General features: G+C 45.3%; 1 protein-coding gene across 5 annotated transcripts in view; it reads right to left on the bottom strand.

Annotated features, from left to right (window-relative positions):
- The window catches only part of LOC117541982 (neuron navigator 1-like), a 95,424-nt gene that overhangs the window by 61,394 nt on the left and 14,526 nt on the right, over window positions 1-19,504 (bottom strand). For all 5 annotated transcript variants that reach the window (XM_034209378.1, XM_034209379.1, XM_034209380.1 and 2 more), the window contains exon 5: window positions 13,170-13,979. In XM_034209378.1, coding sequence (XP_034065269.1) covers window positions 13,170-13,979 — 810 coding nt within the window. The remainder of the gene's footprint in view (window positions 1-13,169; window positions 13,980-19,504) is intronic.

Raw genomic sequence — 19,504 nt, 5'->3', positions numbered from 1 at the left:
CTGTTCACCCCTGAGGTTCGGTTCAATAGACTATTAGATCATGTCAGCTGCCTTCCAAAATAAGCACAGCAGAGAGATTTACGATAACTGCGAGATGGGGTATTTTAAATACATGCATATATTTTAAAAGGACATCCCTTCCAAACTATATCCTCTGTCTTATAACTGTTGAACCCTACTGATATTGGAGACCCGCTGACTTTCTCTGAGGTTTATATTTTAGATTTTGAAAGATCTATACAAATTGATTAATGCCATCACGTCCCCCTCAGGATGAACTGTAAGAAATGTGGAGTTCCCTTTCATTTTCTCTGCAGTGTAATCATTAGATAACAATTTGAATTTGTGACCAAACAATGGCAAAACTATAGACATTCCCATCAGCCTCTGGTGTACTGTGTGCATCTGCAAACTATAGCGTGTTTACATTCCAAACTAAGATGTTTCACAAGGTAACCATTATAGCTCGAAACCATGTGTGTTATTTTCATTGTGAAGCATGCTAGCATAGCAGAGTTAGCTTTTAGCATAGCTGTGCCTAAATACACTCTTAAAACTCTTTGTCTTGTTAAATATTTAAAATAAATCCCCCTTTCATTTACTGAGCCCACGCAACAACATATTCTATATACTGAATATGTGACACATAGGACCTTAAAAACACTCAAACCTCGCCTCCCACACACACAGCCCATCCACAGCCTCCCTCCCATGAATCAGTCCAGCTGGCTAGTGAGGAGGTGAAGGAGGAGAGACCTTTCTAATGAGAGAGGAGGGGAAATCATGAGCTGCCAGAGGTGTCAATCTCCACAACAGCTGCAGACTCAACACTGTGCTCACATACACACATATGTATATGCACACCAACACACCAACACACTGAGAAACACTTACAACAGGCCCGATTTATAAAGCTGGATTGATTTCTCCTAAAGGGAATGGCCACATAGACAATTGATTAGGCAGCCCTGGGGACAGGCAGCTCAGAGGAGAGATGATTAAGTCATTGTGAGCCTACCTTCTGCCGCGCACTCACACAAACAGGGCACATTTTTCACACCCAAAAAATAAAATGTGTTTCTAAAATAGAACTTCCTTTGTTCTGCTGGTGGTGCTCTCATGGTAGTGATGCAGGGTATGGAAATTCAAGATATAAAGAGCCGCATTTTAGCTTTTAAATGTACACATTTCTGTTCATTCAAAGGTTTAGTAGGACAAAGAACCTCTTAAAAATGCAAGCACAGACAAAGTATGACACACACGCAATTTAATCGGGCATTTTTAATTACCCTAAACGTGAGCTTTGTTTAACATCGGCGTCAAATTGATTAGATACGGTCTGCATGATTACGCATGGGCCTGTGTGAGTGTCTGTAAAAGACTTCCTGTCCCGCCTCTGCTTTGGTTGTGGTGGTCCCAGCTGGCATTGGGAGGGGGGGGGGGGAATTAGCGATGCAAATATCCCTGTCAGACCTGGCAGCTCCCGAGGGGTGCAGATGAATTATACTGATCTGGTTTAAACTAAGTGTGTGTGTATGTCTCTGTGTCTATGTGTAGGGATGGGTGAACTCCATCTGCCTCTTCTCGGTTCACTTGTGAACACACTCTCTGGACCTGAAGAGGCTGTGAAACTAGCTGAGGAGCCGTTCATAATGACCCACTCAGAGCACTGGGACGAGAGTCAGCAAGTTAGAGTGAGAGTGTTATTGTAAGGGCATGAGCAGGACATACTCTGCATCCTAATGACAGTCTAATTTCAAAACAAAGACATAGAGACTTCAAAGAAGAAAAATAGATAGAAAGTCCAATTTCAATCTAAAAACTCTTTTAATATTCTCAGATTTGTTAAATCGCATAAAATAACAATCAACCATGCAATTCGCAATACTCTCAGTTTGACTCTCACTCAATTTGATTCTGATTCTCAGATTGTTTAGCAGAAGGAGGGTTATGTTACATTGACAGAAAACGACAGTGCCCATGTTTATCCGACATTTCACCCAGTGCAACAGTGTGACTCATCGCTGTGTTTTTAATAGTCTTTGGACAACAATGGAGATCTGTGGCTCAGAGAAAGAAGCTATATCAGGCATTAGCTACACAGGCAATACTTGGCGGGATAAGTTTTGGTTTTAGGACTTGAAATATTGCCAGTCTTCTCTCTCAAAAGTAGAGGAAGTTCATGATGTTGATGTCTGATGGCGGCTTGGCTAGCAGGCAGAGTAAACAAAAAAATAAGGGAGTACAACTGCTGTCCACTTGGTTTCCTGTCTTAGGTCACTTGACTCGCCTCTCCATTAAAAAGAAGAAGAAAAAACCTCTCCAAAGACACACTAATGGCTATGTAGTAGTCTGCCATTGTGTGTGTGTGTGTGTGTGTGTGTGTGTGTGTGTGTGTGTGTGTGTGTGTGTGTGTGTGTGTGTGTGTGTGTGCGTGTGTGTTCTGTTGGTCGAACGCACTTATTGTAAGTCGCTTTGGATAAAAGCGTCAGCTAAATGCAATGTAATGTGTGTGTGAGAGAGTGTGTGTGTATGTTTGTTTGTGTGGGAACTAGGGCTGAACGATATACCGTGTCATGGCGATAACCGCGGTATGCGCATGCGCGGTATTCACACCACAGGGACGTGCGGTTTTATTCATTTTTTAAAAAAATGCTAACGCGCTTTAGCACAGAATTCAAAATAAAGATACCCTTATTACTTATCGAAACTGCACATACAATATATCCGATTAAAGCTGAGACTCCACAGATTATTTAAGTATAGTATCTAAGCGATCCGATCTCGCAACAGGGGAAGCAAACACAGACATCACAACACGTAGCCTACCTTTTACGGAGCTTTTACGGGAGATCGTCTCACCGTAGCTGTCAATCTGATCAAAAGACGTGTTCAATGGCATTAAAACGAGAAAGAAAAAACGCGGCTGAATCGGTTGATCCATAGGTTGATAATGTATCTGTGGCTTTGAAGCAATTGTTTATAATCCATAATTCTATTTTTATGTAAAAATCGGATCACAAAAGTTAGCTGCTAATGGTAGCCACCTTGGTGGTATGCAGCTTCCGGTTTTGGCTATGCGTCGTCACTCTCACTCCTTATTTGTTCATGTGTTGGTGTGTATAGAACTTCCCCTGATATTTGACCTTTTTAGATAGATTTAGCAGACAAAAAAACCTCTTTTGGGGCCATTTGGGTGGATTTTCCATATCTCTGGCCCACCTTGCTGGATTTTGACATGTGACATCTCTTTCTGACCGTCAGAGCCAATGGAATCGAGGGGAAATCACACAGTCCTTATTTGGTAATGTGTGTGTGAGAGACTTCCGCATTGCCAAGACCGGAAGCAGCAGCCACTATGGTGGCTACCATTAGCAGCTAACTTTTGCTCTGCGATATTTACATAAAAATGGAATTATGGATTATAAATTAAATCATTTTTTTATACAGAGACGTTAAAAACCTATGGATTAACCGATTCAGCCGCGTTTTTTCGTTCTCGTTGTAATGCCATTGAACACGTCTTTTGATCAGATTGACAGCTACGGTGAGACATCTCCCCTCGAAGCTACGTAAAGGTACGTGTTGTGATGTCTGTGTTTGCTTCCCCTGTCCGAGTTCAGATCACTCAGTGATGATACTATATACCTAAATAATCTGTGGAACCTCAGCTTTAATCGGATATCTTGTAAGTGCATCTACGATAAGTAATAATAAGGGTACTTTTATCTTCAGTTCTGTGCCAAAGTGCGTTAGCATTTTTCGCTCAGGGGTCATTTAGATGCTTCTTATGAGACTTGTGTTTTGTTTTGGTATAAAATGGTTTGTATCGTCAATTAGCTGAGATTATTTCCGTTAATCTGGTATAACACATTAATAGGTTCTTAAATATTACGATCCCCTGAGACACTGTCGTGAAAAAAAAAGTAAAGTACCCGCCGGGACTTTGGGGTTTAACAGTTAAAAAACCGCAATATATACCGCAGGGGGGGGGAAACCGCGATGTCAGTTTTTTTCAATACCGTGCAGCCCTAGTGGGAACCTGAAATCCTTCTTTGACATGTTTCTGTGTGGTGACTGTACGCATTTTAGAGTTCATTCATCTGCCCTTGTCTTCACCAGCAAGAGGTGCAGTTTTGTAGAATTAATATATGTTTGAGTAATGGCCCCTAGTTCTATTCTTTCCTTCCTTTCCTCCGGAGTTCATTTGTCCCTGTCCGGTCCACATGTGTGCACATATGTTAGTGTCACCATAACACTCCTCGGGCTACAGTACCCTCATCACATGATAGATGTGTGTGGTTCAGCATTTCTGATCTGCACCATACAAAGACTGTACCTCCATGGGGCTGCACAATTATAGCCAGAAATTATAATCATGATCATTTATTTAACAATACTGAAATCCAGATTATCTATTGATTTGAGGAACATAATATTTTTAACATTTGAATAAATTCAGCACTGCTTTCACCTCCGTGTTGCGCCACATTTTCAGCTCATGTACAATCTTTGCATCAAATAAGACTTAAACTAAGGTTTTTTTTTTTAACGTAAATGCACTCGTTTACGTGTTTCCTGTCTGCCATGTGTTATACATTCTTCCCTTCTATTTGAGACTGCAGCTACAACATTCAGTAAGGTTACGAGGATATAATAAATTTTTACCACCAATATCACTGTTGATCATGTTTGTTTAATTCTGGGAAGCTTAAAATCTTTAAAATACATTAAATTACAATGGCAGTCCTAAAAATCAAACAAATGCTAGTAAAATCCTTTGTGGATTTTGTTTAAGTTTTGCGCCAGATATACACGTGTCACAAGGTAAAAATGAACTACAAAAGTGGTGATTACTTTGCATTTTTTACATGATTATTAAGTCTTAATTCCATCCTCTCTCTCCACTCAGAGTAGCATCCAGCCCTCTGCTGATCTCAAGACATTACAAAACACAGCCATTCCTGCACATCTGGACAAGGCAGGACAAATACACGTGAATCAAAATGTGCATCCAGCCACAAACACAGGTGCACTTAAGTCTATCCGCTCCATCGGATGTCGCAACAGGAAATTAGATCCTTGAAGATTGGATCTGATATGTGACATGCATGGCTACCGAGCATATCGGAGCAAAATACTGCACACATAATTTGAACAGTTGTTGGTTCAAAGTCCAAGAATGCTCACATGATTAGTGTGTCAAATGAGAAGTTTGAGACAGAGAAGATATTGACAGAGTGTGTTTGGAGCAGCTGAGTGTGTTAAAATCCATTTAAAACTGGCACCACTTATGTAACAGTAGATTCCATAACAGAGACAGAGGGATAAACAACACACTATCTGCCTTAGAAACACAGACATGTGTACAGATGAACATATGACTAATAGATCAAGAATCCTCTGTGCATAATTTAGCAGGAAGTTAAAAAGTCTTCACTCTCGCCAAACCTTCTAAACCCTGCTCTGAATGATGACCCAAACACAAACATACATAACTAAACACACACCACTATATCTCCTTAACCACAGCCCTATCTGCTTAGAAGTCAGAGCGTTATCCGCTTAGAGGGGAAGATGAGGAAGCTTTAAGCGACTTAGTTGAGAGAAGTTTACTATCTCAGAAAGGAGGTCGAGACCTCACCAAGGTTACAGAACAGAACACCTCTAGCACTGCTGATTAGGCTTCAAAACACAAAGAGTGATGAGTGTGTGTGTGTGTGTGTGTGTGTGTGTGTGTGTGTGTGTGTTCCTCTGTGACGAGCTGCACTGGAGGAGATTAAACGTGTGTGAGGTGCTTTGAGAGTTAAAAGATAAAGAGAGGTACAATCTAAAACACACAAATCACATATGCAAACAGGGCTGTCAAAAAAATCACATGAAGAAGAAAACACAGTTCGCTGCATGAGCGTGTGTGTTGTGTTGTTTGTGTGGCAGCAGTATGAAACTTCAAATACCCACAGCTTTCAGGAGTGTCTGTTGTGCTTCCTGTGTATGCTTGAAATCTCTATACTAAAATCTAAATGCAGACTGAGCTGCACACACACTCGTGCTGCATAAACCCAGCATTGAGCCAAGGCAGACCATAATGTGTGGCAATGTTTGGGTGTATTTCTGTTCAAGAGAGTTTCCTGTGGAACTGTATTTTACGATGTGCTTAAACCCAGCTGCAGCTCCACGCTCACATGTCAGACAGACAGCCTGCACTTTTAATAAGGTGAGGCGTGACACGGTAGAGCTGATGACAGCAAGTAAATCCACTGCAATTTGACACTGATTTATCTTCTTGGTTATCCGATTAGTGTTTTACTCAATAAAATGTCGGAAAGAGGTGCAAAAGCTGAGTGACAGGTTCAAATATCTTGTTCTGTCTTACTTGGAAACCAACATTTATTTAGTTTAATATCATAGAAGGTTAGGAAAAACCAAAAATATACACACTAAGAAACTGGAACCATATACATTTGATGGGATAGAGCAGGGGTGGGGAACCTTTTTCCTCTCAAGGGCCATTTCAATGTTCTCAACATCCTCCGAGGGCCGTACAAATTATTGACCTCTGCTTAAAAATACAAAAATCACAGCCCACTCATTTCACCTTTCTTTCATTCTGTGCAAAGAAAACGCAACCTCTTAATCCAGATATCTTGCCATGACTCACGCATGCACGTTCACGGTTGTGGCGTGACCACCCAAACAGAAAGATATGGACACAAGATGTGTGAAAATGTATTTAGACTCCTATCCATGTGAACATGATTTAAGTGGGGGGGACCTAACCTCCTCTAGGGGGGTCGGGGGGCATGCTCCCCCTGGAAGATTTGTTTTTTTTAAATATTGAAGTCAAAAGCATCAATCTGGTGCACTTTGGGAGCAACATTAAGAGATCTATGGATACATCTCTCAACACCGATATGAAACAGAACTGGAAGCAGATTTTATTTTTCTTTATGGGTATTTTACAAATCACTCCCCTTTCAAACTGTATTCTTGTTTATTAATAACAACTTTTTTTTACTGTCATATAGTATTTTATACCTGTTTACTTTATTCTCTTATTTGTTTTATAACTATAATGATCATATAAAGATGTGCCTTTACCTCACTGGTTGTAGAAAAAGCTTCTTATATTCGTTAGCATAGCTAGCTAACCAGATGCTAATAACAACAAAGTTATTGACTGTATGATCGGTATGACAGATGAACAGATCGCCACTGGGCTTACAACTAAGACACAGCCACGCAAAAACTGCAGCATGTGTACGGCTCCTTATCGGTACTGCAATTTGTGTAAGTGCCGGAGCGGAGCGGCGTTCTGGTGCTCTCCGTCAGAACTACACCCCTGTCAGATGAGACATATACCACGTGATGACACGTTCGGCTTGTGTTGTGTTCAAGGACCCTGACCTTGGCCAGGAAAAACAGGCACTCACTTGTTTAATTATTTTGCGGTCTAGATTTCTTTAATTTTTTTCTTTTTTGCGTGTGTTTATAAATTACCTGGAGGGCCACACCAAATGTTCTCGCGGGCCGTATACGGCCCGGGGGCCGGAGGTTCCCCACCCCTGGGATAGAGGGTGTTGTTTTTCTCATACTGATATTCTGAACAATCTGTGCTGTTGTATTTGCTGTAAAGTGTCTCTACTGTAGGCTATTTTTATTATATGCAGGGCTGCACATAACTGGTGCGCAGGTGCGCATGCGCACCCGCCGCGAAAAAAGGAGCACCGGATCATTTGAAAAAAGGCGCATTTGCGCACCAACATTGAGAGAGAGAGAGAGATATTTGCGAGTTGCATATGAACGGGTAAGATAGCAGGGTTTCCCACACATAGACTTTACCTGGGCGGGCCACCCAGGTATATTAACGGCCGCCAAAGTATAATTCGTAAGCCGTTTAGGTTTGATTTTTTTAATCCGTCCGCGAGCACGACGGCATCTGTCGATCCCTCGCTCTACCCCCTCGCTATCGTGTGAAGGGTCTGCTTTATGCACTCCGCACAGTAACCCTGCTGCGAGGCTCCGGTGAACAGTCCATGAGCGTGCTCACTAGCGCAACTCCCCCCCCCCCCCCCCCCCCCCGTTTATAAAGTCAAGTACCCCTCAAAAGGTCCGGTTTATTTCATTTTAAGGATGCGCACCAAGCAACATCTCCAGGTGCTCCTTTGAGAACCAGGGCAAAAAGGTTGTGTGCACCCCTGATTATATGTACAGCACTTTGGCTCGACCAAAAATCATTTATAAATGTGCTATATAAATAAAACTTGATTTGATTTGATGTTGATGACGGGTGGATTAATTTAACTAAGGGTTGCTGACATGAATAACATCTTCCATCAAAGTATATGTCATTTCATATTGTAAGATAGATATGTGGGAGATATATTGCTAGCTTACAACTGACACTGTTTCCATACAGTAGCTACAATATGCAGATATCATGAACAAAGGGCACCTTTATCTGAGCCCTTTCATTAGCAGAAAACACAAATAGAACAGAAAGATGAATACTAAACATTCCTCACAACAACACAGCCTACAGAACTCTCATTCATTTTCTATCAAAAGACACAAGGGTATTACTGTATGCAAATCATATCTAAAAAATTCCCCACACATAAACCAGGTTTCTGTTATTGCCTGGTAGATTTAGTTGACCACCAACGTCTATCTTTTCTATTCTTCACCCTATTGTAGTAACTTATCAAATGTATTTTATTTATGTAATCGTTTATTTGGCAGGGACAATGCAAGGTAATGAACACTTAAAACATTCAAATGTGTCAAGCGTAACAGTAAATGTATATAATCAAACAATATATTAACTTACTTGTTTTTTTAGTAATAAGCACCGTGTGTATTTGTTTGGTGTGTAATGTAGAGGCTGATGAGACAGAAAGATTCAGTGTCCTAATATGATTTAGGAAGAGGATGTCAGGAAGCAGACAGCACTAATGCAATGGCTCCTGCATTAAGTCCTTAGAGACTGACCACAACGCATTGTGAACACACACAAACACACACACAACGTACAATGGATAATTTGACATGCGTATGCCAGAACTTCCTGTCAACGAATACTCCTGGTGACAAATTCCTTGTCACACTAAAAATATGTGCTCTGTCCTCCTCGTGAAACACTTGTACCAGAAATATCCTCTCTGCTCTCTCCCTGGTGTCAGAACGCTGCTACCCGTCAACTCACATCAGAGTTGAAAGAGAGGGAGAGAGAATCAGAGGGATGCTTTATTCCTCACTTTCTTTGGGCGTTTGCGTTTATTCGGCTTGTCACCACCTTCTCGGCGGGAGGATGGCTGCCCTGAATGCCTCAGTCAGCGAAGCCCAGGGTGGAACCAGCAGCTCTGGTCACACCCGCATCGCATTAGAGACTCAGCACTGCTATCACAATGGAGGACTGAGCATGAAAACACCCTGTCACTGCCAAAAGGATGAATAGAGCGGAGTATAGACTGGAGAGGATATCTGTGACTGAATGTAGCACACAGCGAATATGCGTGTGTGAGCTTTGGACATTTGAAGCTGCAGCTGCTTTGTTGTTATTTCCTGCAGCGCTGTTAAGTTGAACAGGAGTGTGTTGGCGTGTTTGCCTTTGTTTGACTGCGTGTCAGCCCGGGTTTGACTGTGTGTGTATCTCTTCTTTTTTAGGCTTTGTCGATTTCTCTGAAGGGTTTATTGTACCCCAGACAGCTGACGAGGATGCATTGTCTCCCACGAGCCGCCCACACACACTCTACAAAGTCACACTTAAATAACACTCACATTCATAGTCAGGGCTACTTCTATGAGCATTCATGTGTCACTGAGTGTTATTTACTTCTCCTCTGCTGGGCCTTCACGGTCACATGTCAGTGACACAGCTCAACCAACACCAAAACCACACAACATCTTCAATCTTCTACCCTAAATCCTGTTCTCTATCTGATCCTTCATAAAGTAAAACTCCCCCAACAGCCTAAATCTCCATCCAGACAGATGTCATTTGGGCTTTAATCTTTAACTCATTTTAGTCTTGGTGGCTGGCCTTTTTCCGGGTGATAGATCTGTGATTAGTGTAATGGAAGCTGAATCTTTTCATTATCTTTATGCAAGGCCTAATCCGGGTGCTTGCCGGTGTCTTTAGACTGGATCCTCTCTAAACTGAGCCGGCCCCATGCTGGGAAAGGGCCATCGCTTTAGGGAGCTTACCCTCTCGCATACACCTCATTATAAGTCCTGGATGGGACCGGGAGGTGTCATTAGTGCCACACATCTGAGGTACAGCGCTTTAAGGAACCCTGGCTGTATATACTTTACAAGGTGCCATTCACGTTGGCGCATTTTATTGGCGGAAATTTATAGAGTTTATCATTCCCCGTGCTTATGTCTAACCTTGATGCTAGTAATACCGTGAACAAGATATCTTATAAAACACGCTGGAATTGGGAGCATTACAGCTGCAGGTCTATACTCACAATGAATTATCTAAATCCAGTTAATGAAAAGCTTATTATCTCTCAGCGGTGAAACATGTCCGATTAAAGAAAAACAGATTATACAGAAACTAATCTTAAATCACCTCTCAAGATAAACATATAGCCTTAACCTTGATTTGACCTGGATTATGTGTGTGTGTGCGTGTGCGTGTGTGTGTGTGTGTGTGTGTGTGTGTGTTGTGTGTGTGTGTGTTGTGTGTGTGTGTGTGTGTGTGTGTGTGTGTGTGTGTGTGTCAGAGATAGAGATCCTTTTCAAGTACATAGCTGATGATGTCAGATTGTAGTAGCCTTTTCTATTATCTTTGCCCACCACTCTAGGCCAGTGTCACACTGCATGCTGCTAGCTGTCACACACCATAACATGTGCAACACACAGGCCTAGATGTCTCTCCCTGTAGCTAACCGCTGACATGTAGCTTCAATAACAAAAGGCTATGACCGAGTTACGGTCAGTTTTTCGAGATATCATACTGTACAATGACACATCACTTTCATGTATGTAGGAAGCAGATGGGGAGGCGGTGGGAGTGTGTATGGGAAGGGGAGGAGAGGATCACTGGGAAGGATCCATCAAACATCCATAATCTATCTTCCTATGACAGGGCACACCGAGCAGAAACCAATTAGCTGCGCATCCCTTCGGAAATGGAGAAGCAGATACGATAAAAGATGAGCCTGCAGCCGCAAGCTAAAGGGCAAATTACAATTAAACTACCCCCTAACACACACACACACACACACACACACACACATGCAAAAACATGTGACACATGTGTGTGTGTTAGTTTAAATTCACAACTATCCTACACACTGGCTATAGTTTCAATGACAAGCCTCTGGCAGGTTGTGGTAGACTGTAATGAGCCAGGGAACACTCTTGGGCTGCCAGGTAGAAATTAGGTCATTGGCTATTACCATTATTTTACTCCAGCGTCCCTCTCATTTATCTCCCTCTGTGAACGAAGTCCTTCCCTACGACTTTCCTCCCATAAATCTCAATTCTTACTCTCTACTTTCTTTGTGTCAGTCTGTCCCCTCCTCCCTACCTGGCCTCCCGCCGTGGGTTTGGTCAGCAACATTACAGCAAGGACTGGAACAAGGTCACACACAGATACACACTGTTTATAAACACACACAAACACACAGGGCTGCAGAGGCAAGGTCACACAAGCTGTGATTTGAGGCTGTGCTGCAGGAGGAAAGCTGGTGAAGAGCAAAAGAGGAAATGAGGAGAGAGGAGGAAGACAGAGAGAGGTTCGTTGATGGATGCAACATTATTTTCTCCTATCCAGCCAGATATAATGATCCACTACACTATTCTCCCTCTCTATCTGATGCTATCTGCTCCTACAGAGATGGAGGGATGAAAAGAGAATGAGCAATAGATAAAAGGAAATCACAAAGTGTGTATGAATGAATAATGGATGCAGATTTAGACCTGGTTTGACCTATTAGTCACCAACTAAGTCATCTTTCTCGCAATACCCAACCCCCCCCACCCCATTACGATGTGAAACTTTGTATGTGTCCCGTTACAGTCGCCCCCGATGTGTGTGACAGAGTGTGTATTCACCGAGCTATCGGTGTGTGTGTGTGTGTGTGTGTGTGTGTGTGTGTGTGTGTGTGTGTGAATGATAACATGCTAACAACCTGCCCATGCCACCACCACTTCAGATTCCCCTCCCTCCTCAAACACGTTGCCCCCGGTAACAGGAGGAAGAGGTGGGGAGGGGGGGATAGTGACCATCTGTCAGTGGCTCTGAGATCAATGGAACTAGAGGGGTTGAGGGGGGGGGGGAGGGGAGCGGTGTGCAAGGCTAAATATGTGGCCCACTGTGACCGGAGCCTGACTCAATATGCCGCCGTTTTATTTACCGACTGAAAACACACACCCCACTAGTCCCACTCACACGGGCTTTAGTAACGAATGGCTGATTTTAGGCTAGAGCCAGGAGATGCTGAGGCTGCGGTATCCACATGGAAACATGCGGTTCACATGGTAACAACGGCACGGATAGATAAATACATGGTTGGATTGCTTTTGATTAAAAAAGATATGCTACACTGCAGACAGGATGTGGAGTCAGAGACAAAAAGGATAACATAAGAGAAAGAGGAGGGAGGGAGGCATTGGATTGGTTCATATAATGTATATCTAGCTCACTGTGGCAGTGGGTCAGATGAGACTAGGACAAAATACTCCTGTGGTAGCTAGGGAATAAACAACCAAACAATGACAGCCCTCTGAAACTGCTTACTTCAGCAGATTCATTGGGACACACAGAGCTAGTACACATCCACATTACTACATTTTACACATAGACTAAGCATATTTGACTGCTACAGTGATGTAAACATGGGGATGTGTTTGCACCACCTCCAGAGCCAGGACTCTCCCTATCGCATAGTGAAAAGCACTTAGAAAAACATACTGATATTATGCTCTGGTGCAATAGAGACTGAACTCATTTAAAATTCACTGTTGATACTGGAGCTACAGTCAGAGCTGGAGGGAGTAGAGGAGGGACGAGGGGAGGATGTTTATCCCTTCCCAAGCCCAATTAATCAATAATGAACTGTTGTTAACATGTTGACATCATTGTAACCTGTCCTAAGAGGTGTCATGATTCAGTCTTTAGGTTTTCATGCACAATACAGATAAAATAACAGACTCACCAAGCATTTGGCTGAAAAGCAGCTGCTCCAGGTCTCCCAGAACCGTCACCACTAACTCTGGGTCCACCTTCAGAAAGCTCTTATCATCTTCTCCCTCTAAACCCTTCCTGTCTTTCTTCTCCTCTGTTGACAGAGATGCACATCGCATCTTTTCCCCTAGTTTCTTGTCATTAGTCCCAGTATTCCCAGCTCCATTGGAGTTAGCCTTAGTGTGGTGGTCTGCAGGGTCTGTGTCAGCACTCTGGCCTGCCTCAGAGGCCTTGCTGATGGGCTTGACCTCAGCATAAGGTCCCCGTGGTTTGCCAGGGGCAGGAATTCGACTTGGTTTGCCCCCGTTTGAGGTCACCGACGGTGAGCAGAACGGTTTTCCCTGAAAAAGAGACTGTTCAGACTTTGAAAGGGTCCTGGAAAGTAGTGGTTTCCCACCCCCAGCCTGAGGTACCTTCAGACCCGGCTTGTTGGTGCCAGCACCCGGCCGGCTCGAATCATCCTTCCAGTTGGGAGATTGGTACAGGTGCAGCTTCTTCTCAGCATCAGTAAGCACACACAAGTTGTTTAATGATCTCTGCTTGCGGAGACCGGACGGATTGGGGACGGGGATAGATCCAGAGGAGGGCCGGTAGACCTTCAGCTCTGACCTGGAGGGACGTGAGGGTCCCTGAGGCAAAGCGGAGGGCTTGGCCGGGGGCTTCCTAGAGGCCATGGCCTGGGCTGATGTGTCCTGGCAGGAGACAGCCGCAGACCTCAGGTCTACCTCTCTGGGCTTGGCCGTCATGCTAATGTTAGCCACATTAGCCTCCAGCATCCCTCCTGCAGAGAGCCAAGCAACAGCATCAGTGACACACTGAGATACACACAAGCAGACTGAAAGAAATGGAGGAAGAAAAGGCAAGAAATAAGGTGTAAAAACTCCAAGACTGTCTGGTTTGCCCCTCCTCTCTGCCTCTCTGCTTTCAGTGGGTCCAGACTCCCCGATTATGAGAATAAGGGTTCCCCCCCTCTGTTGAAAATGATGTGTGGGTTATTAGAGTGGCTGCTGCTGTCACCCTTACTCACGGCTGGTAATCCATGGATCTGCAGTTCTGTGTCCAGAGCCTAAATCCACATCCTCACAGCGTGTCTGCGGTTCCTTGTGCCACAATAGCGCTGCTAGAATAAAACACGCTCTGTCTCCCTCTCTGCTTCTCTCTCGCTCTGTATTCCCTCCCGCTCGCCAGGCAAGCAGCAGCCGACTGACAGGAGAAACAGTCGCAGCAGCGGCAACATCCCCCCTCCCCTTTCTCTCCTCCCTCTACCTCTTCCACACTCACGGGTTTGCTCACTCTACCCCCGCTGGCTCATTCACCCTCCCTCTCTTTCTTACTCCTCTGTTCTTCCCTCCTTCTTTCTTGTTGTCTCTCGCTCTTTATCCTCCCACTGGCTGATTCATCCGCCAATCATCTATCTCTCCCCTTCTTGCAAACGCGCACCGCAGATGCCGGGTTATGCTGAACAGGAAGGAAGAAAGGAAGGAAGGAAGGTCAAAAAAGAAACAAAGATATCTTCATATTGACCTCAGCTGTGTGTGAATGATATTACATGCCAAATATTGGAAGCAGAATGAAGACACACTCACACACACATTCAATCAGTCATAATCACATTAGCTGTTCTTTTCATCCATTCACATTCAGATTTTCTTATGTGCCCTAATCACGAGAGGCCCACCCATGATTAAGCTGATTCAAATGATCTGTAAAACAGCCGTGACTGCAGGATCAGCTTAGAGGAGGAGAACAGGACACACATTTAACATCCATATTACTCAACCAGATTTGTCAGTCACTAATTATGCCTCAATTAGCAGCTAGCAGGCCTCAAATGATCATCACTGCCCCTCCCACCTGCATTATATTACCTCTCAACTCATCTTCATTGCTCTTTTCCTCCCTTCCTTTCCTTCTCTCCTACAGACCCACAGTATGTAGCCCATCCCCCCAGTTAATATAGAAGCACAGGCCATTAAGTTGTGCAGGGTATAGATTCATCACAATCTCATATCTAAGCACACCCCTCTGATTTAAAACAAGCACACGTGCACATGTAGGGGTGTGTGAACGAGTGTCGGTGTCAGTATACTTTTGTCTCTCCTCCCCTGCATGTGTATGAGTGTGTGTGCATGGGTCTGTCTCCACCAACGTGTCACATTGATGAGACAGGCTCAGAGAAGGCCAAGCTCCCATCCAGGGACTCGCTTTGCTCTGGCACGGTCAACTACGTCACCTCATCGCTCTGGACATCCCATCTTAATCAACAAAGGACACAGGAGGAGCTCTTCTTCACCCACTTTATAATGCTCTTGTTTCACTTGCCATCAACTGTGATTCTTTGCTGCAAATAGCTACAGAATGTATTCCAGTAATGCCTCGTAAAATAAACAGAACAGGGTGGAGATCCGATATGAGGGACAGGAAAATAGTATATTGTCGTCATTTCTCCTTTGTCTTTTGATTTCCATTACAGGTTAAAACGATGACAGAGCATAAAGTCAACTTTAAGTCCATTAATGCTTATTAACAATCAATAACTGTAGATTTTGTTTTTCTCTTTTAATGCATCCTGTCTGCTGCAAGTATTGGAGTGTTTGTGCTCTGGGCGTTTTACCATTAGAGCACTTTCTCTTGAATGCAAGCAGCATAGCCTGCAGCTGTGATGTTATCAGGTCTCAAACTGTTAGGAGTAGTATTCAAACAAGCAGGCTGCTGGGCTTATGGCCATGTTCTGTTACATTTGCATAAATCGGTTGACTCTCAACCAGAGCGAAAACAACCAATGTCCTGTTTTTCAAAGTCCACACACAGTATTAGATACTCATTTTCCAAAAGTACCCAAACTGGCGCCAATTGAGCCCAATGATGACAATGTCCATCCATCAGACCTTGAATGAGTGTGTGTAATACAGGAGCTCAGTAGCAGACAAAAACACAGACATACATTGGCTGTTTCATTGTGTAAAGGCCGAAGCCATTAATTAGAAGCAGCTAGCTCTAATAAAGGGCTTATGTTGAGGAGGTTCTGCCGCAGAGAGGCCATGGCTGTTTGGTGACAGTTATGGGGGCTCTGGGGGCAGGTAGCCGGCCAGTAGGGGGGTAAGGGATGTAATTTAAGGCTAATAGGTGCTATTTGTCAGTTCTTATACCTCCCTGATGAGGGATTAAGGCGAGTGGCCGTGTACAAGGCAGGTCTGTGTGGTGCACAGATGCACATGGGAAAAGACACGCGTCAGTGCTCTTGAAAGGACAAATACACACAGGTAAAGTGTGTGTTGGCAGCACACAGCTACTTGTTTGTTCAAGTACTCGTCTCTCTGGCTCCACAGTCTAATCACTTTAATATATGGCTGATGTAAACTCTCTCTCTGAGTCTTCGCTGTTAAGCCGACACACACACACACTCACGCACACACAGAGCATGCTGTCTGTGCAGGGTGTGTGACTGACCTTGGCAATCTGGCCTGACATCAGAGAGCTGGCATGAGTGTGATGAGTGCCAGTGCTCAGAATTACCCAACACATTCATCTCATACAGACTCACACATTTAGTATGCAATAGAAGTGTGTGTGTGTGTGTGTGAGTTTTAATGTGTTTGTGGGTAACCAAAGTGGTCAAAGCCATGGGAAATTTGCCACGATGACGTGGGCAAACAGTTCCATACACTTATAAAGACACTTATAAAGACACTTATTAAGCAAAGTTAAGTAAATGTAGGAGAGACAGGTAGACAGAGATACAGGTATGAAAGGATAGATTGAAAACAGAGTTAAATAGAATGAGAGAGAGACAGAGAGAGGCAGGGTGTTTCTGTACTTAATTTCCCCTAGCATCTCTAAACAGTTAGGAACAGATTGGCCACTATGTTTACAGAGCAGTCATGTGAGGTAGCCACTAAGACACACACACAGAGACACTGTGTGGCGCATTATATGCAAGTTTACAAAGTCACACAGTGTCTCCACTCTCCAGCTTTGAATGGAAAAGTACTGCGAGAGCTTTTGATGTCCATCTCCATCTTCTCCCGCTTATCCGTGGTCGGGTCGCGGGGGTAGCAGTTCCAGCAGAGAGCCCCAAACTTTCTTTTCCCTGGCGACATCAACCAGCTCTGACTGGGGGATCCCAAGGCGCTCCCAGGCCAGCGAAGAGATATAATCCCTCCACCTGGTCCTAGGTCTACCCCTTGGTCTCTTCCCAGCTGGACGTGCCTGGAACACCTCCCTAGGGAGGCGCCCAGGTGGCATCCTAACTAGGTGCCCGAACCACCTCAACTGGCTCCTTTTGACGCGAAGGAGGAGCGGCTCAACTCCGAGTCCCTCCCTGATGACCGAACTTCTCACCTTATCCCTAAGGGAGACACCAGCCACCCTGTGGAGAAAACCCATCTCGGCCGCTTGTATCCGCGATCTCGTTCTTTCGGTCATGACCCATCCTTCATGACCATAGGTGAGGGTAGGAACGAAAATGGCCCGGTAGACAGAGAGCTTTGCCTTCTGGCTCAGCTCCCTTTTCGTCACAACGGTGCGGTAAAGTGACTGCCGCTCCCGCTGCTCCGATTCTCCGGCCCATCTCACGCTCCATTGTTCCCTCACTCGAGAACAAGACCCCGAGATACTTGAACTCCTTCACTTGGGGTAAGGACTCATTCCCTACTTGAAGTGGACAGTCCATCGGTTTCCTGCTGAGAACCATGGCCTCAGATTTGGAGGTGCTGATCCTCAACCCAGCCGCTTCACACTCGGTTGCGAACCGATCCAGTGAGTGCTGAAGGTCGCAGACCGATGAAGCCATTAGAACCACATCATCTGCAAAAAGCAGTGGTGCAATCCTTAGTCCACCGAACTGCAGACCCCCTCCCCCACGACTACGCCTCGAAATCCGATCCATGTATAATACAAACAGGATTGGTGACAAAGCGCAGCCCTGGCGGAGGCCAACCCTCACCGGAAATGTGTCCGACTTACTGCCGAGGACCCGGACACAGCTCTCGCTTTGGGAGTACAGAGATTGGATGGCCCTGAGTAGAGACCCCCTCACCCCATACTCCCGCAGCACCTCCCACAGTAACTCCCTGGGAACTCGGTCATACGCCTTCTCCAAGTCTACAAAACACATGTAGACCGGATAAGCGTACTCCCAGGCCCCCTCCAGGATCCTTGCGAGAGTAAAAAGCTGATCCGTCGTTCCACGACCAGGACGGAATCCGCATTGTTCCTCCTCAATCTGAGGTTCGACAATCGGCCTGACCCTCCTTTCGAGTACCTTAGAGTAAACTTTCCCGGGGAGGCTGAGTAGTGTGATGCCTCTGTAATTGGCACACACCCTCTGATCTGAAGGGGAACCACCACCCCGGTCTGCCACTCCCTCGGTACTGTTTCCGACTTCCACGCAACGTTGATGAGACGTGTCAACCATGACAGTCCCTCAACACCCAGAGCCTTCAGCATTTCCGGGCGGATCTCATCCACCCCCGGGGCTTTGCCACTGTAGAGTTGTTTGACGACCTCAGTGACCTCCCCCCGGGAGATTGGTGTTGATCCCCCGTCATACTCCAGCTCTGCCTCTAACATAGAGGGCGGAGTTGTCGGGTTCAGGAGTTCCTCAAAGTGTTCCTTCCAACGCCCTAACACTCCATCAGTTGAGGTCAACAACGTCCCATCCTTACTGTACACAGCTTGGATGGTTCCCTGCTTCCCCCTCCTGAGGTGTCGGACAGTTTTGCAGAACAACTTTGGTGCCGCCCGAAAGTCCTTCTCCATGTCTTCTCCGAACTTCTCCCACACCCGCTGCTTTGCCTCGGCCACGGATGAGGCTGCTGCCCTTCGGGCCTGTCGGTACCTTGCAACTGCCTCGGGAGTCCCCCGGGATAACAAATCCCTGAAGGCCTCCTTCTTCAGTCGGACGGCTTCCCTGACCACCGGTGTCCACCAGGAGGTTCGAGGGTTACCGCCCCTTGAGGCACCTAGGACCTTGAGACCACAGCTCCCCGCCGCGGGCTTCGGCAATAGAGGCTTTGAACACCGACCACTCTGGTTCAATGTCCCCAACCTCCACAGGAATGCCCGAAAAGCTCCGCCGGAGGTGTGAGTTGAAGGCCTCCTGAACTTGGGCCAGTTCCCAGTTCACCCGAACTACACGTTTGGGCTTACCAGGTCTATCCAGAGGCTTCCCCCGCCGCTCGACCCCAACTCACCACCAGATGGTGATCAGTTGACAACTCCGCCCCTCTCTTTACCCGAGTGTCCAAAACATACGGCCTCAGGTCCGATGATACGATAACGAATCGATCATGGACCTTCTGCCTA

Source organism: Gymnodraco acuticeps, unplaced genomic scaffold (assembly GCF_902827175.1).
Source record: "Gymnodraco acuticeps unplaced genomic scaffold, fGymAcu1.1, whole genome shotgun sequence".
NCBI classification, from domain to species: domain Eukaryota; kingdom Metazoa; phylum Chordata; class Actinopteri; order Perciformes; family Bathydraconidae; genus Gymnodraco; species Gymnodraco acuticeps.
This window is presented reverse-complemented; position numbering and strand designations above follow the sequence as displayed.